The 22,602-nt window shown below is 47.3% G+C and overlaps 2 protein-coding genes across 2 annotated transcripts in view; both read right to left on the minus strand.

Moving 5' to 3' along the window:
• Positions 1-22,602, minus strand: part of LOC117727154 (NACHT, LRR and PYD domains-containing protein 12-like) — a 146,842-nt gene that overhangs the window by 26,771 nt on the left and 97,469 nt on the right.
• LOC117727124 (filamin-A-interacting protein 1-like) lies at positions 6,897-22,140 on the minus strand. Its single transcript, XM_034527202.1, is given in 7 exon segments — positions 6,897-7,377; positions 7,380-9,400; positions 14,789-14,967; positions 16,371-16,426; positions 16,429-16,543; positions 17,403-17,655; positions 21,918-22,140. Coding segments are annotated over 6 exon segments (2,805 nt in total). The 5' UTR covers positions 17,649-17,655; positions 21,918-22,140; the 3' UTR covers positions 6,897-7,189.

Consider the following 22,602-nt stretch of genomic DNA (forward strand, 5'->3'; position numbering starts at 1 on the left):
GACATGGTCTAACCTCACACCCAGAACATGGTCTAACCTCACACCCAGGACATGGTCTAACCTCACACCCAGGACATGGTCTAACCTCACACCCAGGACATGGTCTAACCTCACATCCAGGACATGGTCTAACCTCACACCCAGGACATGGTCTAACCTCACATCCAGGACATGGTCTAAACTCACACCCCACCTCGTTCACTTCACTCGGCTTCGGCCAATCGGCTTGTAGCTCCTTCACTTCGAGCTAAACACTCAACAAAGTCACGACTGTTTGCTGTGCTGGCTCCTCATTGGTGGAACGAGCTCCCCATTGACATCAGGACAGGAAGTCTCTACAAACTAAAAACACATCTTAGTGACTACACCTTGAATAGGGAAGGTAGAGCCGTAGTAGCACTTTAGTAGTTTAACACTTTAGTAGCACTTAAATGTCTCTTACTGATAGCACTTTGTAGTTTAACGTTATTGAAGAAATTGTACTTGCTTGATTCTTGTTGTTCTGAGTTTGGACTCATGGTTTAATGCACTTATTGTAAGTCGCTTTGGATAAAAGCGTCAGCTAAATGTAATGTAATGTAATGTATTGAGTGAAGTCTTCAGTGGAAGCAGAGAGATCATGAGGGACGGCAGTGAGACAGACAGGAAGGACGGCAGTGAGACAGACAGGAGGGACGGCAGTGAGACAGACAGGAAGGAACGGCAGTGAGACAAACAGGAGGGACGGCAGTGAGACAAACAGGAAGGACGGCAGTGAGACAAACAGGAGGGAAGACAGTGAGACAGACGGGAGGGACGACAGTGAGACAGACGGGAGGGACGACAGTGAGACAGAAGGGAGGGACGACAGTGAGACAAACAGGAGGGACGACAGTGAGACAGACGGGAGGGACGACAGTGAGACAGACGGGAGGGACGACAGTGAGACAGACGGGAGGGACGGCAGTGAGACAGACGGGAGGGACGACAGTGAGACAGACGGGAGGGACGACAGTGAGACAGACGGGAGGGACGGCAGTGAGACAGACGGGAGGGACGAGTCTCCATCTGCCTAAGGTATGTGGACACAGAACTTGTGCCACATGAGGTACTTGTGGAACTCTACGAGGTACCGTGGACAACTGGGGAACAGATGGCACTGTGGTGCACATTGTGTGAATCTCATTACACAGTGTACATGCAGTGCGGAGTTCTGGAGAGCAAACCAGCCAAAACAGTAAATGTTGTACTTTTACTTAGTTATAATAATTTATAGTGTTTGTTCTTCAAATGATGAGTCAATATAAGATACTTTATTGATAGTGCTAATGTGTGATAATGAGCTCAGAGGAAGTTAAACAGCTCATAATTCATCTCTAATATCTATTTAAATGTTATATTCATTCTAGAACCGTAAGGGGGTCAGTCCGGATCCCGCACCCACAAAGACCCGATCCACAGAGTCCAGCTCTTACATAACGATAATAACTTTATGCCACAGAAACACATGATGACGTCACGTTGGGCTACAATAAAACGGACGAATGAACAATTCATCAACAATAAAAGTAATAAAAGTAATAAAAGTAATCATGAGAACGGACTCGCCTCAGACGTCCTGCTCCTCCTGCTGCCGTCGAACATCTAAAATGGAGTCCGGGCGGACTTTACTTTCACTTTCACAAGACTGTACCTGTGCGTGGGGGGCGTCTGTGTGGGTGCGTGTGCGTGCGTGTTGAGTGTGTATGCGTGTTGCGTGCGTGTGTATGCGTGTGTATGCGCGTTGTGTGCGTGTTGCGTGCATGTGTGTGCGTGTTGTGTGCGTGTTGTGTGCGTGTTGTGTGTGTGCGTGTTGCGTGTGTATGCGCGTTGTGTGCGTGTGTGTGCGTGCGCGTTGTGTGCGTGTGTATGCGTGTGTATGCGCGTTGTGTGCGTGTTGCGTGCATGTGTGTGCGTGTTGTGTGCGTGTTGTGTGTGTTCGTGTTGTGTGCGTGTTGTGTGCGTGTTGTGTGTGTGCGTGTTGCGTGTGTATGCGCGTTGTGTGCGTGCGCGTTGTGTGCGTGTGTATGCGTGTGTATGCGCGTTGTGTGCGTGTGTGTGCGTGTGTATGTGCGTTGTGTGCGTGTGTATGCGTGTGTATGCGTGTGTATGCATGTTGTGTGCGTGTGTATGCGTGTGTATGTGCGTTGTGTGCGCGTGTATGCGTGTGTATGCGTGTGTATGCATGTTGTGTGCGTGTGTATGCGTGTGTATGTGCGTTGTGTGCGTGTGTATGCGTGTGTATGCGTGTGTATGCGTGTTGTGTGCGTGTGTATGCGCGTTGTGTGCGTGTGTGTGCGTGTGTATGTGCGTTGTGTGCGTGCGCGTTGTGTGCGTGCGCGTTGTGTGCGTGATCTCCTACTAAAAGTAACATGCGTGTGTTTTCTGACCAAAGCCAGCCTCTCTGACTTTTCAAAATAAACTTCCGTCTTCACAGGTTTAAGATTTATTTATTTGTTCGTTCTTTTTGAAACATAAGTTTTTATTCTGTGGGATATTTACAAATGACAGCGCATCACTTCCTGTGTGGAAGACAAAGATTCACAATGCAGGTTTCATTCTGTTAGTTCTCAGCATTCTTTTCATTATTCATTATTATCTTATTTTGTGAAAACAATGTATAGAATATGTCAACTCTCATATGATTTGATCCTTAAAGTTGAGAACTATTAGAGTGACATTAATCATAGTCAATTGTAATATGATTTGTGCTTTTGGTCATGGTGCATGTGGTGGTTTTACTGGTTTTAAGTTGAGACTGGGTTCATCTGGACCCAGAGGATCCAGATGAACCCAGTCGTTTCTCCAGATGTTGGATCTTGGACTCCTTAAAGTTAAAATAAAGACTTCACCTGCTCCGAGTCCCTTTCTCTAATGTTCTCTATAGTGTTCCTTTAATGTTCTCTAGTGTTCCTTTAATGTTCTCTAGTGTTTCTCTAATGTTCTCTAGTGTTCCTTTAATGTTCTCTAGTGTTTCTCTAATGTTCTCTAGTTTTTCTTTAGCACTTTGTAGTTTAACGTTATTGAAGAAATTGTACTTTCTTGATTCTTGTTGTTCTGAGTTTGGACTCATGGTTTAATGCACTTATTGTAAGTCGCTTTGGATAAAAGCGTCAGCTAAATGTAATGTAATGTAATGTATTGAGTGAAGTCTTCAGTGGAAGCAGAGAGATCATGAGGGACGGCAGTGAGACAGACAGGAAGGACGGCAGTGAGACAGACAGGAGGGACGGCAGTGAGACAGACAGGAAGGAACGGCAGTGAGACAAACAGGAGGGACGGCAGTGAGACAAACAGGAGGGACGGCAGTGAGACAAACAGGAGGGAAGACAGTGAGACAGACGGGAGGGACGACAGTGAGACAGACGGGAGGGACGACAGTGAGACAGATGGGAGGGACGACAGTGAGACAAACAGGAGGGACGACAGTGAGACAGACGGGAGGGACGACAGTGAGACAGACGGGAGGGACGGCAGTGAGACAGACGGGAGGGACGAGTCTCCATCTGCCTAAGGTATGTGGACACAGAACTTGTGCCACATGAGGTACTTGTGGAACTCTACGAGGTACCGTGGACAACTGGGGAACAGATGGCACTGTGGTGCACATTGTGTGAATCTCATTACACAGTGTGCATGCAGTGCCTCTCCCTTAGTATGCGACGCATTGCAGTGGGTCCCTGATCTTGGAACTCTTAGTAACCAATCAGGCAAATTCAAAGGGGTACTATCTGGACATGCAATAGGTGAGGGGCATAATAAAAGTGTGACACCTCTTTTGTCCAACTGGGTGGACAGTGTGTGGCCAAACTGTTGACACAGTTCTTAGTCAGTATGAGTCTATATATCGGCGAGCTTGGGGGAAGTAGTCCTTATTTTACCTTTGATTGATTAAACACCTTTTTTGTTTATCCCTTTGTTGCACTAAGCATTTATTGTTGCTCCCCGCCTCCCCTAGACCTCAGTCGGGGAATGTAACAATCGACGAGCTTGGGGAAAGTGGCTTTGGCTGTTTCTGACTCTGGTCCCAGAGCCAATGGTCTCCTGGAACTCTTCCGGAAGGACATGACCGTTCTTGGACTGCTAGTGGCCTCTGAGGTGTTGGGAGAGCTTGAGTGTGTAAACAGGTCACTGCCAACGCAGTCAGAAACGGTTGGAGGTATGCAGGCTGCTGTTATCTATGTCACCTCAATTCTACAGGAAATAAAGAAGTGATGACAAGTTCCAAGACTTGTTTGAGAAGGAAGAGGTGATGGTAGAAAAACTTGGATTAGAGCCAGTTCAAATTCCCCACTGGAGAGCTCCACCCCAAACGAGTCACGGGTGAGGCTAGTCACCACCCGGCAAAGACACCTGAGGAATGACAGGGTGGAATTTTTCAAGTTGTTAGACTGCTCGGATTTTTAGTTCAGGGAAAGGTTTAACCAACCGGATTTGGAGAAACTCTGAAAAGTTGACAATATTCTTCTCTCGGGCATTTTGGATGATGCCATTGAACCATACTTTGAAATCGACATTTTTCACTGCACAACTGGAAAAGGTTTTTTATATATATTGTGTATATAGAATATACTGTTACTCTACATCGGCATTTTAGCAGACGTTTTTTATTCATTTATTTAATTTATTTATTATTATTATTATTTATGTGCTGCAGAATACTGTTTTGTATTTAAACTAAGGTTTTATTAAAATATCAACTATATTAATTGACTTAACCTAAACATTTTAGAGTTTAAAATAACATTTTTGTGCAGCGCAGATTCAAACGTCTGCAGTGATGTCATGATACTGACGGTTACTATTCATTCATTTTAATGAGGAACATTGCCATCTAGCGATGATCCTCGTCTCTTCAAGTAACTGGAGAAAAATAAGGATCATAACCTGGCTTTTATATTTCTTTCTCTGTCATATAATAAATCAATTAATTAATAATATATCTCTGATTATCACATGATCCTGCCAGTGTTCACATGTCAAATGAATAAATTATAATTAATACAAAATGAAAAAAGTAAATATTTACATTAGGATTTTTAATTATTTGTAATTGTATATACTTTTGTTTAATTCATTGTAAATTTGTATTTGACATCGTAAGATTACTACAATATTATAATATATAATATATGTACTTTCCTTTTTTATAATCGGAGTGGTAAATCAATATTTAATTAATATTCCTTCAGAAAAAGAAGACAAAAAACACATGTTTGCGTGTCTGTGTCGGATTCAGGCTCGTGCATCAGTATGCTTCCGATTTCACCAACGTTAACAGGGGACTTCCGGAAATTACCTTCAAAATAAAACTAAAGAGCATGTTTACACTTGGTTTGTTTCAGTATTCCACAGAGTAAGTATATGTTATATTCCAAACGTCAAGTAATTGTTCAACTACATTTAAACACACACAAAATACTGGTTACAGGAAGATACATATTGATGTACTTCTAAAACAAGGACAACAAAGCTTAACAAAGATAAACAGTCACTGTTTTACAGTCTGAAATGTGTAATCAAAAAAGATGTAATAATATATTAATAATAATAATAATACATTTCATTTGTGTAGCGCTTTAAAAAAAGGTACTAAAAAGCACTTCACATAGTAAATACAGAAACAATACATTAGATTTAGCTGACGCTTCTATCCAAAGTGACTTACAGTCATGTTACATTCATACACTGTAGAACAGCTACAGGGAACAATGCAGGGTTCAGTGTCTTGCTCAAGGACACATCGACTAGGGCGGGGATTGAACCCCCAACCCCCTGATTGAAAGACGGGCATGGTAACCACTGACCCATAGTCGCCCTACAATGAGCAATAACAGATAATATAAGATACTAATAATAATAACAATATAAACGATAGAGATTACATAACAGTAAGAAACCAAACAAACTTTAAATAATTTTACTGACGTAGCATTTTTCAATGTAGATCGTTTGTAGTGTCGTATAAGTACTTTTACTAAATTACTATGAATTGTTTCTTCACCACTGCCTCCTTGCTAATACTACACATATTGACTTTTATACTGCACTTCTTTTTTCTTGAACAATAGCACGTATACAATTTTTTCAAATTGACAATAAGAAACAGCAAAATACATACATTCAAACAAACATTCCACAGGGCGCAACCACAGAGGATAAGAAACAATAATAAAAATAAAAGTGAACAATTAATATAAAGAAATAAAAAAGGGGAGACTGAGGCACAAACTCTGATCATGTAATTAATTCAATTCAATTCAATTCAATTCAGTTCATTTTGTATAGCCCAATATCACAAATTACAAATTATCCTCAGAGGGCTTTACAATCTGTACACATACGACATCCCTGACCTTTGACCTCACATCGGATCAGGAAAAACTCCCCAAAAATAACCTTTGACAGGGAAAAAAGGGAAGAAACCTTCTGTAGAGCAACAGAGGAGGATCCCTCTCCCCGGATGGACAGATGAATAGATGTCATGTGACCAGATGAACAGAGTTACAGAGTTACATAAACACATTGTATGAATGGAACTCCAATCCATGAACAGAAGGAGGTAGAGAGGAGGGGGGGCGGGGCATCAGCAGGGCCAATGGGAGGCCGGCTCACCAGGCATCAGTCACCTCCAGGTCCAATGGACCCTATGAGACGTGAAGTCACAACGACTCCGGGGAGGAAGCAGAGTGAATAAGGTTGCAATGGAGAGATGTAAATTCATCCATAAGGAGAGAGAGAAGAGGAGATAGGTGCTCAGTGTATCCTAAAACATCCCCCAGCAGCCTATAAGCCTATAGCAGCATATCAAGGGGCTGGACCAGTGCAAACCTGATTCAGCCCTAACTATAAGCACTATTAAAGAGGAAAGTCTTAAGTCTATTCTTGAATGAGGTGACTGTGTCTGCCTCCTGGACTGAAAGTGGAAGCTGGTTCCATAAAAGAGGAGCTTGATAACTGAAGGCTCTGGGCTCCCATCCTACTCTTTAGGACTCTAGGGAACCACCAAGTAGCCCCGCATTTAGTGAGCGCAGCTCTCTAGTGGGGCAATATGGTACTACAAGCTGCTTAAGATATGATGTTGCATCACCAATCAAGGCTTTGTAGGTGAGGTGAGGAGTCAGAAGACGCCTATTACTTTTGTTTCGTTGTTTCTATATATGTTTCTCTTTCATATTCTCGCTATAAAGTCCACTGCAACAGTCTCACAAAAAAAGAAGTTACACGAGAATATTCTGTTAACAAGATACGGTTTGGTGATCTCCAACGTGGCGGTGCTGTTCTCGTGATCCGGGGTCACGCGGATGTGCAGCGGCTGGCCCGGCCCGGTCATCTCCGGCGGATGGAACAAGGACACCCGACTGGTCTTGTCGGAGCGGTCTGAGTAAGCGTAATGGCCTCCTTCTTTTTCATCCAGGGTATCCAGGATTTTTTTGCGCCCAGTTCTGCCGAAGCTGGAGGGTATCGCTCAAGAACCGCCGGCTTTTTAAGACCCCGTTGTCTGAGGTTGCTCATTAGGTGGTTTTCCTCGAGGACTGACTTCCGGATGAAGCCCGCCGCCGTCTCGTCCTCAGCCGATTCGCTCGCCATCGCATCCGTCTGCACTGCGGTGGAGGTCACCGGGACACTGAGCATCCGCTTACCGTTCATGCTGGGTCTCAAGGCGCGACTGTACCGCTTGGTGGCTTCCATCTCCTTCGTAAGGTTGGCGAAGTCATGGCTCAGGCTCATCTTCTTCTCTTCTTCCTGCATGAACCTCTGCTGGAGGACGGAGTAATCCGCCTGCAGCTGGGAGAGCTGGTCCTCCTTGTTCATCAGTTGGTGGATCTTCTCCTTCAGGGCCTGGACGTCCGCCTGCAGCTCTCTAGTTTTGGCCTCCTCCATCTTGCAGCGAATCCTGAGCTCAGCCTCAGGACACGTGACCTCGCCTTTCTCGATGGCTTTGTTTCTGGCGATCTGACTTTTCATTTCTTCCAGCTGCTTCGAGAGGGTGTTCGCTTTGTCCTGCTCCATTCTGAATTTCTTCTCCAGTAGATCGTACTCATCCTCTGTTTTCATTAAGTCTCCTTCTACCACCTCGAGCTGTTTGAGCCGGCTCTTAAGTCTTTCAATTTCTAGCGCAAACTCTTTGACTTTGTTGTCTTCATCTGGATTATTGTCCTTGATGGACCACTTCCTCTGTATTTCCCTCTCAGTCTCCTCAAGTCCATCGATTCTTATTTTCATACCACCTAACTTGGTATTCAGCTTCCTACACTTTTCCTCTTCACTCAGAAGTTTATTTTTTGACTCATCTTTCTCTTTCACGAGGTTTGTGACTCTGACCTCCATTTCAGATTTGAATTTGAGAAGTTTTTTGCTTTCCTCAATCAGCTTCTCCGTGACCTCTGTGACCTTTTCCTGCTCTGCTTTGAACATCCTACTCAAATCATCACTTTTCTGTTCTTCCTGTTTGAGCCTCTCCGCCATGTTTTTCCTTTCGTCGACCAGAATAACTGTGAAGGACTTCAACTTCATCAGATCGTCTTTGAAGACCGTTTCGGCCTTTTCAAACTTCGTCTCTGAGCACTCAAGTCCCTTTAACTGAGTTTTCACCGCCTCCAGCTCGCCGGCCAGATCCTTCACGACACGTTTCTCTTTCTCCAGGTTTGTGTGGAGCTGAGAGCATTCTGTTTTGCTCCGACTGAAAGCCCCCTCCAGTTTCTCCAGCGCAACCATCCTCTTCTGCAGTTTGTCCACCTCCAGCCTCAGCTCCTTGCTGTGGGTCTCCTCACCCTGCAGCCTTTTCCTCAGCTCCCTGCACTGAGTCTCTGCTTTGGTTATTTCCTCATCCTTGCCCTCCATCTCCAGCACTCTCTTCCGCAGATTCTCCAGCTCGGTCATGAGAGACGAATCCCCGCACTCCCCTTTGCTGATCTTCTCCCTCAGCTCCTGCAGGTCTTCCTCTGACTTCTGAAGCGCCTTGTTGCTCTCCTCCAGCTCTTCAATCTTGTGCGCCAATCCGGCCATCTTCAGCCTGAGCTGTCGGCTCTGGGACTCTTCGTGGGCCAGTTTGGCCGTCATCTCCTCTTGTTCCTGGGCAAACCTGGCCGCTCTATGCTCCAGCTCGGCCTCCAGCGCGAGGACCTTCTGGCCGTCCTCCTTGGCGGTGTCGGTGACCGCCACCAAGCGCTGCTCTTTCTCCTGCAGCTTGAGAGCGAGGTCCTGGACCTTCTGGCTCTGCTGGTCGATCTGCTCGATATGCAGCTGCCGCTCGTCCACCAACATCAGGGCGAAGGACTTGAGCTTGACCAGCTCCGCTCTGACCTTCTCCAGCCTCCTGCTGTGGTCCCTGTCCTTACGAGCCTGGTAGACCTTCTCCTGCTCCAGCAGCCTTTTGAGTCTAAGAGCGCAAACAGAGGGAAACACAACCGATGACACAAATTCTGAATTCATTTTGTATTTGTGTGAAAATGTTTGACAGTATCTTGTGACCAAAAATAACCACCCAGTTACTTTTTCTTTTCCTGTATCAGATGGTGCACATCTCTATTTATTGACCTCACTCTTATTGCTATTGTGTTGTATTTTATTTCTTTACACTTGTATAATTGTTATTCTATTGTTTATACATGTTTATATTTGTATTATATAGTTTGTTGCTATTATTCAGTTGTCTGGCACAATAATGTGCTTTGGGATTAATAAAGTTCTATCTTATCTTAAGCACCTGATCCTGGATTGGAAGACAGAATAAAATCAGCCTTTGAAAGGCAACAAAAGAAATTAAAAAAGAGGCAGATTGAGGCTTTGTTACCCTTTTGTGTCTTGAGTTCAGTAAATGGAAGAATTGTGGCTGCAGGTCACAGACTCCATTAATACAAAGGTGTCTTGAGTTGGGTCAACACGCTGATACCTCTGATTGAATTACATTTATCTGGGTATCAATGGGCTCCGAGATGAGAGAGTTCTTATCCTATTAGTTATTAAATGGAGTGTGTAAAAAACTCTGTAATGTGCAACCAGAGGAGTCGCCCCCTGGTGGTCAGGAGAGAGAATGCAGCTTTAACACATGAAGCATAGACTTCTTTACAACCAGAGGAGTCGCCCCCTGGTGGTCAGTAGAGAGAATGCAGCTTCAACACATGAAGCGTAGAATTCTATACAACCAGAGGAGTCTCCCCCTGGTGGTCAGGAGAGAGAATGCAGCTTTAACACATGAAGCGTAGACTTCTATACAACCAGAGGAATCGCCTCCTGGTGGTCAGGAGAGAGAATGCAGCTTTAACACATGAAATATAGACTTCTACACAACCAGAGGAGTCGCCCCCTGGTGGTCAGGAGAGAGAATGCAGCTTTAACACATGAAGCATAGACTTCTATACAACCAGAGGAGTCGCCCCCTGGTGGTCAGTAGAAAGAATGCAGCTTTAACACATGAAGCATAGACTTCTATACAACCAGAGGAGTCTCCCCCTGGTGGTCAGGAGAGAGAATGCAGCTTTAACACATGAAGCATAGACTTCTATACAACCAGAGGAATCGCCTCCTGGTGGTCAGGAGAGAGAATGCAGCTTTAACACATGAAGCATATACTTCTATACAACCAGAGGAGTCGCCCCCTGGTGGTCAGGAGAGAGAATGCAGCTTTAAGACATGAAGCATAGACTTCTATACAACCAGAGGAGTCGCCCCCCTGGTGGTCAGGAGAGAGAATGCAGCTTTAAGACATGAACTTTTACAGAGGAGCAATAGAAAGCATCCTGACTGGAAACATAATAAACTGGCACTACAGCGGGGGGTTAAAACCCTCCAGAACATTCTTGGTACCCATCTACTGAGCATCAGTGATATCGGTGCCTGCAAAAGAGCACCAAGACCCCCTGCTGCCGTCTGGAAAGAGAGACGGAAGTATCAGCTGCCAAACCACCAGACTACAGAGCGGCTTCTTTCCTCAAGCTGACAGACTCCTAGATTCATCCTCCATCCTCCAGCATGTCTACAGCTTTGTTTGGTCTTTTTCTAATGCAGCAAACTGGGACTAAAAATTGCATTTTGTTGCACAACCCTGTTGCACAATAAACAACCATGTTATCTTAACCCCAAAAGTCTTCATAGACATGATCATTTTGATGCGCTCATAAAACTGGCACCAACACATTGAACATCTCTAGGATAAAGCAGGAGGAAGAGGCAGCAAAGTTCAAGAGAATTCAGCACCCCGCCGGTAGATGTTTAACTGATCTCTGCGGGAGTCTGAGAGAGTCTGAGAGAGTCTGCTGCAGTTCCCCCTTTTCACAAGTCATGCACGCTCAAAACCTCAGACACACAAACAGGTTCAAATATTCTGCAGGTTTAAGATCTTTACAATCTCAAAAAAACCATTTTCCCCCCCTTGAAACCTTATTCAACTTACCAACCAGCTGGGATGCCGAGCAGGTCGTTCCATGTCTGTTTTTTCAAAGAGTTTCTCTCGGGCCACCGGGGGAAGTAAGGAGGGGGAATTAAAGCCACGTCACATTCCAAATGTCATTGGTGGACAATGAAAAAGGTGGATGTTGTGCTCTGCTGGCTGGTGATGTCATCCACCCCTCCATACAAGTCCAAAGAGGCCCTGCCCGTTGGACACTGAGGAGGAGGAGTTCAGACCGCTCTTCCTCTTCTTCCTTCTACCCGTTCTATTCTCCCTCTGGGCAGCAGGTACGACACAAGACACAAAGCCACTTTAAAAGGCTCAAACATTCTGCGTCCTTTCCCCCCCCCCAAAACAAATGGCAGTCCGGTTTTGACCCAACCGTCTCCGGTCCGTCCCCATCTTGCAGCCAGCGGCGTTTCCATAGAAGCGGGCCAACAATGCAAGGCGGAGGTTTTGTTTTGGGCAGACAATGCCAGACTTTGCGCAGCCTTTCTTATTATAATCCCCTCTGTCTGTATCGTGCAAAAAGGGAGAAAGGACGTGGATATAAATTCTCCATAGTGGCTGAATTGTATGTGTGTGAGGTCATAGTTTCAGCCAGCAGAGGAGGCCTGTGGTTTGCATTGCAGAGGCTTCTAAATGAGCCAAATATGAGCGATGCAAAGAGCTTACAGATGCAGAGGCTTTCCATCACGTCTCCAAATACATGTAATACATAAATATGAGCCTTTGTACACTGATTGCTTGTGTTTTGTGGCTTAGATACTTGCACTTTTGTTGGCTTTCTGCAATTTTGGGGAGAAATCAGTTTCTTCTGATGCACTCGTTTTAAACTCTTGCCGGATAAAAGCTTCTAAACTGTAGCGAATAATACAACTTTTGCCATATTGTAAGTTTCATTTCATATATTTTTCTTTTAAAATCTTTTTTTTATTGAGGCTCAAAGATAAAAGCAACAACATATTGCAGTACTCCCTTTTCCACCCATTCAGAATGTACGTTCCCACCCCATCAAACTCTCCCACTGCCGGCCAGAAAAACTATGAGTAACAAACCTTTTGGAAACCAAACCACCACTTTGGTCCAGACTAAAATATCTCAACGACTAATGGATGGATTGCCATGACGATTTGAACACAGAGGGATGCTGCTATGGATGCCTACTTTTTTTGGTAATCCCCTCACTCATCTAGCGCCTCCATGGGGTAAAAATGTCAATTTATTTAATACTTTAGTTTATGACCAAATTCCTGCCAAACTAATGTCGTTCCAGGCATCAACTTCTGGTTAATGTGTTAAATCTGCATTCTCTCTCTAACACAGTTGTTATGCAAACAGGGCGTGACATCACCCTGGACTCATTCATTCATGATATCACCTGCAGGGAATCTGCTCACTGACTGCAGCAGGAATGTGTCATCAGAGCTCAGCTGGCTGCAGCACATTAAAGCCAGCAGGAGCTGCATGCTGAGAAACCAAAAGGAAAGACACAAATGGGCCACAAAGTTGAGTCAAAGACTACAAAGAGACGCAAAATGACTTCAAAGAGACGCAAAATGACTTCAAAGAGACACAAAATGACTACAAAGAGACGCAAAATGACTACAAAGAGACTCGAGACACGAAATGACTACAAAGAGACACAAAATCACCACAAAGAGACGCAAAATGACTTCAAAGAGACACGAAATGACTACAAAGAGACGCAAAATGACTTCAAAGAGACACAAAATGACTACAAAGAGACACAAAATCACCACAAAGAGACGCAAAATGACTTCAAAGAGACACGAAATGACTACAAAGAGACGCAAAATGACTTCAAAGAGACACAAAATGACTACAAAGAGACACAAAATGACTAGAAAGAGACGCAAAATGACTACAAAGAGACACGAGACACGAAATGACTACAAAGAGACACAAAATGACTAGAAAGAGACACGAAATGACTAGAAAGAGACACGAAATGACTACAAAGAGACTCGAGACACGAAATGACTACAAAGAGACACAAAATGACTACAAAGAGACACAAAATCACCACAAAGAGACACAAAATTACTTCAAAGAGACACGAAATGACTACAAAGAGACGCAAAATGACTTCAAAGAGACACAAAATGACTACAAAGAGACACAAAATGACTACAAAGAGACACGAAATGACTACAAAGAAACGCGAAATGACTACAAAGAGACACAAAATGACTACAAAGAGACCGCAAAATTACTACAAAGAGACACAAAATGACTACAAAGAGACACGAAATGACTACAAAGAGACACAAAATGACTACAAAGAGACACAAAATCATCATCTGGTTTAGAATGCAGCCCAGATCCTGGTCTTGTCTTTTAGAAGCTGCAGGAGGACCAGAGACTCTCTTCTGCACGACTGCACCCATTTTTGAAAAAGCTAAATAATATAATATAATGTGAAAGATGGTGTAAGCTTCTGAAGAAGTTCAGACGTCACGCTGCCCGCATTCGATGGCTTGATGAGACACGACTCGTCATCTCTTTACATCAGAACCATCAAACTCCTGATGCTCTGCTTCTAATCTGATGCCTTTCTACCAGACAACACCTGCACCTGCAGGATGTGCACGTATTTCAACAACAGGAATGTGCGTGTCCCCCCCCCACAGTGAGGGATGGTACCGCTGTGTGTGTTCTCAGAACCTCAGCAGCCGCTTCCGGACCTGCAGAAGAAGAAGCATGGCGCCGGAGTCGAGGGTTTTTACTCATCAGCTCCTCCCACGTGGTCGATATTCTTATTCTGAATGGAGCGTGTTTGTGTTAAAACATGTGTGGCATGTTGATGTCCTTCAGCTTCTAGCATCATTCTCTGAACACAGCTGATTGACTCCATGAGTCCACTTCCTGTTAGTGAAGCTGGAAGAGAAGAAGAAGAGGAGGAGAAGAGGAGGAGAAAAGAAGAAGAAGAGGAGAAGAAGAGGAGGAGAAGAGGAGAAGAAGCAGAAACATCATGGAGGACTTGATGTCAACAGGTTTCTGGATACCAACAAATACCTTTTAGGGAAGCTGTATGAAGGAAAGAAAGACGGAGGTCTTTTGATGTGGATCAATGCGCCGCTGAAAGTAGTCCCTATTCCCTCCTGTCTTTTGATGTGGATCAATGCGCCGCTGAAAGTAGTCCCTATTCCCTCCTGTCTTGAATACAACTACAGTAACAAGCGGTTGAAGGAAATTGCAAATGAAACTCTATATTTGTGTCTTCAGTGGGAACCAATAGGAGCCGAGAGCCGCGTGCTGAATGGCTCATTACCAATGAGCCGATGAGTTCTGTAACACACCGTGAATCGTCCTTTTTCCCCCAGGATGAGACCTGGACTGGGACACGGGCCTCACCTTTCCCTCTCCTGCTCCAGCAGGTTGGTGAAGTCGTCGCTCTTGTTCATGAAGTTGCCGTGGTTACGCTTCTCGCTGTCCAGCTCCGTGATGGTGCGGCGGTGGCTTTTCTCCGCCAGCAGCAGCTGTTCCAACATCCGCCGGTACGTCTCCTTCTGTTTGACCTCCAGACGATCCAGCTGGAAGGGGGGGGGGGGGGGGGGGGGGGGGGGTGGGTCAACAGCAGCTCAGGCCACAACGCCCCCAAAGAAAACCATGAGCCACGATTTGTGTGACAACAAACTTTGACCTCTGAAGAGTGTTTTCCCTCCTCTGACCTCTGACCCCTGTAGAGCGTTTGCTCTCCTCTGACCTCTGACCCCTGTAGAGCGTTTTCCCTCCTCTGACCTCTGACCCTGTAGAGTGTTTTCCCTCCTCTGACCCCTGTAGAGCGTTTGCCCTCCTCTGACCTCTGACCCCTGTAGAGCGTTTGCTCTCCTCTGACCTCTGACCCCTGTAGAGTGTTTTCCCTCCTCTGACCTCTGACCCCTGTAGAGCGTTTTCCCTCCTCTGACCTCTGACCCCTGTAGAGCGTTTGCTCTCCTCTGACCTCTGACCCCTGTAGAGCGTTTGCTCTCCTCTGACCTCTGACCCCTGTAGAGCGTTTGCCCTCCTCTGACCTCTGACCCCTGTAGAGCGTTTGCTCTCCTCTGACCTCTGTAGAGCGTTTGCCCTCCTCTGACCTCTGACCCCTGTAGAGCGTTTGACCTCCTCTGACCTCTGACCCCCTGTAGAGCGTTTGCCCTCCTCTGACCCCTGTAGAGCGTTTGCCCTCCTCTGACCCCTGTAGAGCGTTTGCCCTCCTCTGACCTCTGACCCCTGTAGAGCGTTTGACCTCCTCTGACCTCTGACCCCCCTGTAGAGCGTTTGCCCTCCTCTGACCCCTGTAGAGCGTTTGCCCTCCTCTGACCCCTGTAGAGCGCTTACCCTCCTCTGACCTCTGACCCCTGTAGAGCGTTTGCCCTCCTCTGACCCCTGTAGAGCGTTTGCCCTCCTCTGACCTCTGACCCCTGTAGGGCGTTTGCCCTCCTCTAACCTCTGACCCCTGTAGAGCCTTTGCCCTCCTCTGACCTCTGACCCCTGTAGAGCCTTTGCCCTCCTCTGACCCCTGTAGAGCCTTTGCCCTCCTCTAACCTCTGACCCTGTAGAGCCTTTGCCCTCCTCTGACCTATGACCCCTGTAGAGCGCTTGCCCTCCTCTGACCTCTGACCCCTGTAGAGCGTTTGCCCTCCTCTGACCCCTGTAGGGCGTTTGCCCTCCTCTAACCTCTGACCCCTGTAGAGCCTTTGCCCTCCTCTGACCTCTGACCCCTGTAGAGCCTTTGCCCTCCTCTGACCTCTGACCCCTGTAGAGCGTTTGCCCCTCCTCTGACCTCTGGACCCCCCTGTAGAGCGTTTGCCCTCCTCTGACCCCTGTAGAGCGTTTGCCCTCCTCTGACCTCTGACCCCTGTAGGGCGTTTGCCCTCCTCTAACCTCTGACCCCTGTAGAGCCTTTGCCCTCCTCTGACCTCTGACCCCTGTAGAGCGTTTGCCCTCCTCTGACCTCGGTCATGGGTTTCTCGTACACGTCGTCCATTCCGCTGGTCCTCAGGGTGAGCTGCCGTCTCTCTGCAGCGCCTGAAGGGCTTTGATGGGGACGGCGGAGGCGTACTGGGCCTCCAGAGCCTCCGGTCTGGTTCTGTCCCACTTCAGCAGGCCGATGATGTCCTCTCTGGCCTGAGGAGACACGGCAGAGCCTGTGTTGTGTTTTTATTCATGATTACTGTGTGTTTGTTTTTCCTGTGGTGTGAAAGAAAGTTTTTATAACAATGTTTTATGGATGAATAAATTACCTTTAAACACTGCAGGTTTCTTTAGTACTATATTATTATATATAAATAATGTATTAGTATTACTCAGAAAATTGACAGTTTTATTTCTCAAAAACAAAACAAAACATAGATTTAAAAAATAGAAAATGTTATGATATTGATAGTTGTTATATAATAATACATTTTAAATATTTTTTAATTATTAATAATTATTTTGTATTTCTTTATGATACTGATGTTGTTTGTCCTGTTGATGACGTTAAATGATGAGGTCACGTAAAAACTGATAATAAGGATGTCTAATAATAATATTAAAAATAACAATAACAATAACAATACTATTATGTATCATCATATTAAAACAACATTTTATTAAAGTGCCTTGCAAATAAAATGTTATTCAAGAAGCACTTTTGCATTTTTTCTCACAAAACAGGAAAATAGTAAATATACAAAAATACAAAAAACAACAAATTAGACGCATTGAAAAAAGACAATTAACAAATGTGATGGAAAAATGTATCACAAGTGAGTAAGAAATCTGGACTGAAATAAGAATATTTATTGTGGTTGTGATGAAGATGAACTCGTAGTTACAGATTTACAAAGAGGAATAAAGGACTCCAGCGGTGGTAGTTCAGATTTGGTCATATTCAGTTCTGGGTTTGTTGAAGACGGATCTGACAGAAGTCTCAAACCAGACTTCAAGCTCATGACGACTCCACTCCTAATCAACGTCCCTGTGAAGTGAATCTGGTTCGTACCTGAACTTCTCCTTCCATGATCCCCAGCAGCTGCAGCATGTCGGACTTTGACAGATCCGCCGCCGGCTTCCTGCTCTCTGCAGGTTTCTGAGGTTTCGCCGCCCTCCCGTCCTTTTCCTCCCGCTGGACCTTCATCTTCCTCTTTGCGAGCTCCGGTTTGTTCTCCTCCACCTGCTTGATGAAACCTCTGGTGGGCTGGATGTGTCCGTCGTCGGGACCCTCCATGGTGCAGCTCCTGGATCGCATCTTACTCCTGTGGAGTGTAAACAAAGGAGCCGATAAGTGAGACAGCGATACGAGAAACCTTTCAGTTGACCAACTCCTCAGGGACCACATGGAGTCACTTAGATCCCCAACTCCTCAACACCTTGATCAGCCCTAGTATTTGATCAGCAACCTTCTTGATATGTCAAAGAGAGAGCCAAGATTGCCTTTGTTATGGGGTCTGGGAGGGCGCTAGCTTGGCCTACAAGTTTATGGGAGTCAGTCGATAGCTAACTCCTCATACCAGGACTTTTCTGATGACATGCGTAGGGTTTTTGATCACCCCCTTCGCGATAAAGACATTTCCTCTTGCCTGCTTGTTGCACATGGTTCTGGGTGGAGCGACGTATCCCTACAGGAGGTCTTCCTCAGAGGGCTTAAAAACCCTGTAAGAGAGGAACTTGTCACGACTGTTGTAGCCAGAGAGCGCGAGAGAGAGAGGACCCAAATGCCGACAACGGTACAAAGGAAACGTTATTCCTTTTGGAAAATACAGAGGAATCACAAAAAGTAGGCTCTCGGCAGGGAGATCATCTAAGGACAAAAACACTACGAACAGAAGACAAACAGGGTTTAAATACACAGGGAATGTGCAGGTGATTAGACACAGGACAATCACAGGGACAGGAAGTGCAGGGAAACAGAGGACACGAGAGACAAGGACTTCAAAATAAAACAGGAAACGAGACGCAAAAACCCGGAATGTGACAGAACGAGTAGTGAGGGATGACTCTGAGGGTCGCCTTAATGAGTTTAGGAAGGAGAGACCTAGCCGCCCTTTTAGTTTACCACCCCCTTCCGTCCATGAGGACCAGCCACAGTCCTGTTTCAAGTTCCCAGACCCCTCCTGGCTTTCCGCCTCCCCACACCTGCTGGTCAGAACGCGCCTTCAGCAGAGGAACCCATGCTGCTGGTCAGAACGCGCCTTCAGCAGAGGAACCCATGCTGCTGGGCAGAACGCGCCTTTAGCAGAGGAAACCATGCTGCTGGGCAGAACGCGCCTTTAGCAGAGGAACCCATGCTGCTGGGCAGAACGCGCCTTTAGCAGAGGAACCCATGCTGCTGGGCAGAACGCGCCTTTAGCAGAGGAACCCATGCTGCTGGGCAGAACGCGCCTTTATCAGAGGAACCCATGCTGCTGGGCAGAACGCGCCTTTAGCAGAGGAACCCATGCTGCTGGGCAGAACGCGCCTTTAGCAGAGGTAACCCATGCTGCTGGGCAGAACGCGCCTTTAGCAGAGGAACCCATGCTGCTGGGCAGAACGCGCCTTTAGCAGAGGAACCCATGCTGCTGGTCAGAACGCGCCTTCAGCAGAGGGAACCCATGCTGCTGGGCAGAACGCGCCTTTAGCAGAGGAAACCCATGCTGCTGGGCAGAACGCGCCTTTAGCAGAGGATCAGAACGCGCCTTCAGCAGAGGAACCCATGCTGCTGGGCAGAACGCGCCTTTAGCAGAGGAACCCATGCTGCTGGTCAGAACGCGCCTTTAGCAGAGGAACCCATGCTGCTGGGCAGAACGCGCCTTCAGCAGAGGAACCCATGCTGCTGGTCAGAACGCGCCTTTATCAGAGGAACCCATGCTGCTGTTCAGAACGCGCCTTTAGCAGAGGAACCCATGCTGCTGGGCAGAACTCGCCTTTAGCAGAGGAACCCATGCTGTTGGTCAGAATGCGCCTTTAGCAGAGGAACCCATGCTGCTGGGCAGAACACGCCTTCAGCAGAGGAACCCATGCTGCTGGTCAGAACGCGCCTTCAGCAGAGGAACCCATGCTGCTGGGCAGAACGCGCCTTTAGCAGAGGAACCCATGCTGCTGGGCAGAACAAGCCTTCAGCAGAGGAACCCATGCTGCTGGGCAGAACGCGCCTTCAGCAGAGGAACCCATGCTGCTGGGCAGAACCATGCTGCTGGGCAGGGCAAACGCGCCTTTAGCAGAGGAACCCATGCTGCTGGTCAGAACGCCCTTCAGCAGAGGAACCCATGCTGCTGGGCAGAACGCGCCTTTAGCAGAGGAACCCATGCTGCTTGGCAGAACGCGCCTTCAGCAGAGGAACCCATGCTGCTGGGCAGAACGCGCTTTCAGCAGAGGAACCCAGTGCTGCTGGGCAGAACGCGCCTTTAGCAGAGAACCCATGTTGCTGGGCAGAACGCGCCTTCAGCAGAGGAACCCAATGCTGCTGGGCAGAAACGCGCCTTTAGCAGAGGAACCCATGCTGCTGGTCAAGAACGCGCCTTTAGCAGAGAAACCCATGCTGCTGGTCAGAACGCGCCTTCAGCAGAGGAACCCATGCTGCTGGGCAGAACGCGCCTTCAGCAGAGGAACCCATGCTGCTGGTCAGAACGCGCCTTTAGCAGAGGAACCCATGCTGCTGGGCAGAACGCGCCTTCAGCAGAGGAACCCATGCTGCTGCTCAGAACGCGCCTTTAGCAGAGGAACCCATGCTGCTGGGCAGAACGCGCCTTCAGCAGAGGAACCCATGCTGCTGGGCAGAACGCGCCTTTATCAGAGGAACCCATGCTGCTGGTCAGAACGCGCCTTTATCAGAGGAACCCATGCTGCTGGGCAGAACGCGCCTTTATCAGAGGAACCCATGCTGCTGGGCAGAACGCGCCTTCAGCAGAGGAACCCATGCTGCTGGGCAGAACGCGCCTTTATCAGAGGAACCCATGCTGCTGGGCAGAACGCGCCTTCAGCAGAGGAACCCATGCTGCTGGGCAGAACACGCCTTCAGCAGAGGAACCCATGCTGCTGGTCAGAACGCGCCTTCAGCAGAGGAACCCATGCTGCTGGGCAGAACGCGCCTTTAGCAGAGGAACCCATGCTGCTGGGCAGAACGCGCCTTTAGCAGAGGAACCCATGCTGCTGGGCAGAACGCGCCTTTAGCAGAGGAACCCATGCTGCTGGGCAGAACGCGCCTTTAGCAGAGGAACCCATGCTGCTGGTCAGAACGCGCCTTCAGCAGAGGAACCCATGCTGCTGGGCAGAACGCGCCTTTAGCAGAGGAACCCATGCTGCTGGGCAGAACGCGCCTTTAGCAGAGGAACCCATGCTGCTGGGCAGAACGCGCCTTCAGCAGAGGAACCCATGCTGCTGGGCAGAACGCGCCTTTATCAGAGGAACCCATGCTGCTGGGCAGAACGCGCCTTCAGCAGAGGAACCCATGCTGCTGGGCAGAACGCGCCTTTATCAGAGGAAACCATGCTGCTGGGCAGAACGCGCCTTTATCAGAGGAACCCATGCTGCTGGGCAGAACGCGCCTTTAGCAGAGGAACCCATGCTGCTGGTCAGAACGCGCCTTTAGCAGAGGAACCCATGCTGCTGGGCAGAACGCGCCTTCATCAGAGGAACCCATGCTGCTGGGCAGAACGCGCCTTTATCAGAGGAACCCATGCTGCTGGTCAGAACGCGCCTTTATCAGAGGAACCCATGCTGCTGGGCAGAACGCGCCTTTATCAGAGGAACCCATGCTGCTGGGCAGAACGCGCCTTCAGCAGAGGAACCCATGCTGCTGGGCAGAACGCGCCTTTATCAGAGGAACCCATGCTGCTGGGCAGAACGCGCCTTTATCAGAGGAACCCATGCTGCTGGGCAGAACGCGCCTTTATCAGAGGAACCCATGCTGCTGGGCAGAACGCGCCTTCAGCAGAGGAGCGGCGCCGTAGCATCATAGCTGGATTGTGTATTTATTCTGGCCAAACTGGTCATTTTCTGGCCTCCTGTCTGGCTGGTCAGTAGAGGTGGGGATACTGATGAGCGAGACTACTTCCTGTATTGCCCCCCAGATCAGAATGCACTGATTACTAATTACTAATGCCCCCGCAGTCTTCCAAACTCTGATCAATGATGTCCTTCGTGATGTCCTGAACCGATCTGTTTGGATTATTTAGATGACATCTTGAGCTTCTCCTGGAACACATCAGCCATGTGAGGCAGGTTCTCCAGCGGCTACTGGAGAACAAACTCTACATTAAAGCGGAGAAGTGTGATTTTCATGTGGCTCCCCCGCTGAGCATAAATAACGACTGGAAGGAGACGAGTATTTATGGTCCCTATAACTTTTTTTTTTTTTTTTAATTATTTTTTACTGGAGTCAAATTTCTCTTTCGTCCAATACCTGGAGAGCTGATGAGATTTCAGCTCAAAGCCTCGCTGCTCGAGAGTAAGGCCGCCCGACACCTGGTATGCTAACGCTAATGCAGCGGGTTACGTCTTCTCTAATATTAGCACGGAGGGCTTCAGCTTGTTTACGTACAGAACAGCTGCTCAGTTTGACCAGTTTGACCAGTTTACGCTGGCGGTCATTAGAACGGCACTGGCCCAGTTAGTGGTCCATCCATCTGATCGGGTTTAGCTGTCAATCATCCACATTACAGCCTCTATTTGTGAGCAGACGCAGCTGTTTGTTTGGTCAAGTTTTATTCAGGGGTATTTTTAGGGTCTCCCCCCAACTTGTCTATGTTCAGAGTCCAACAACAAGGGGGGGGGGCTATCACTTTGTGGTCCATCAGCAATCCCACAGATGCCTGGACCTCCGTTTTCCTTGGCGGCTGCAGCTCCTGCGCTGTAAACAAAGAGGAGCTATGAGATAATAATAATAATAATAATAATAATAATAATAATAATAATAATAATGTGAGGCAGGAACTCCACAGCGGCCACTAAACACCCTCTGGGTTATGTTTCTGGCTTTTTGTGTACGCTAATATTGAAAAGATAAGAGTCCTCACTTAATATACAGCTCATTGTGGGATAATAGTTTTCTCTTGTTTGACAACATGAAGCTGCATCATGATTATAAGCGAAGGTGACGTCTGTCATGTCGGCTTTGTTGACGGTTAAGATGTAAAATAGGGATGTTACGTCATATCAACACGAGCCATCAAATATCATTTAGCTTCCGGAGGCGGCCATATTTGGTGGAAGATGTGCGTATTATT

The sequence above is a fragment of the Cyclopterus lumpus genome, chromosome 24, assembly GCF_009769545.1.
Source record: "Cyclopterus lumpus isolate fCycLum1 chromosome 24, fCycLum1.pri, whole genome shotgun sequence".
NCBI classification, from domain to species: Eukaryota; Metazoa; Chordata; class Actinopteri; order Perciformes; family Cyclopteridae; genus Cyclopterus; species Cyclopterus lumpus.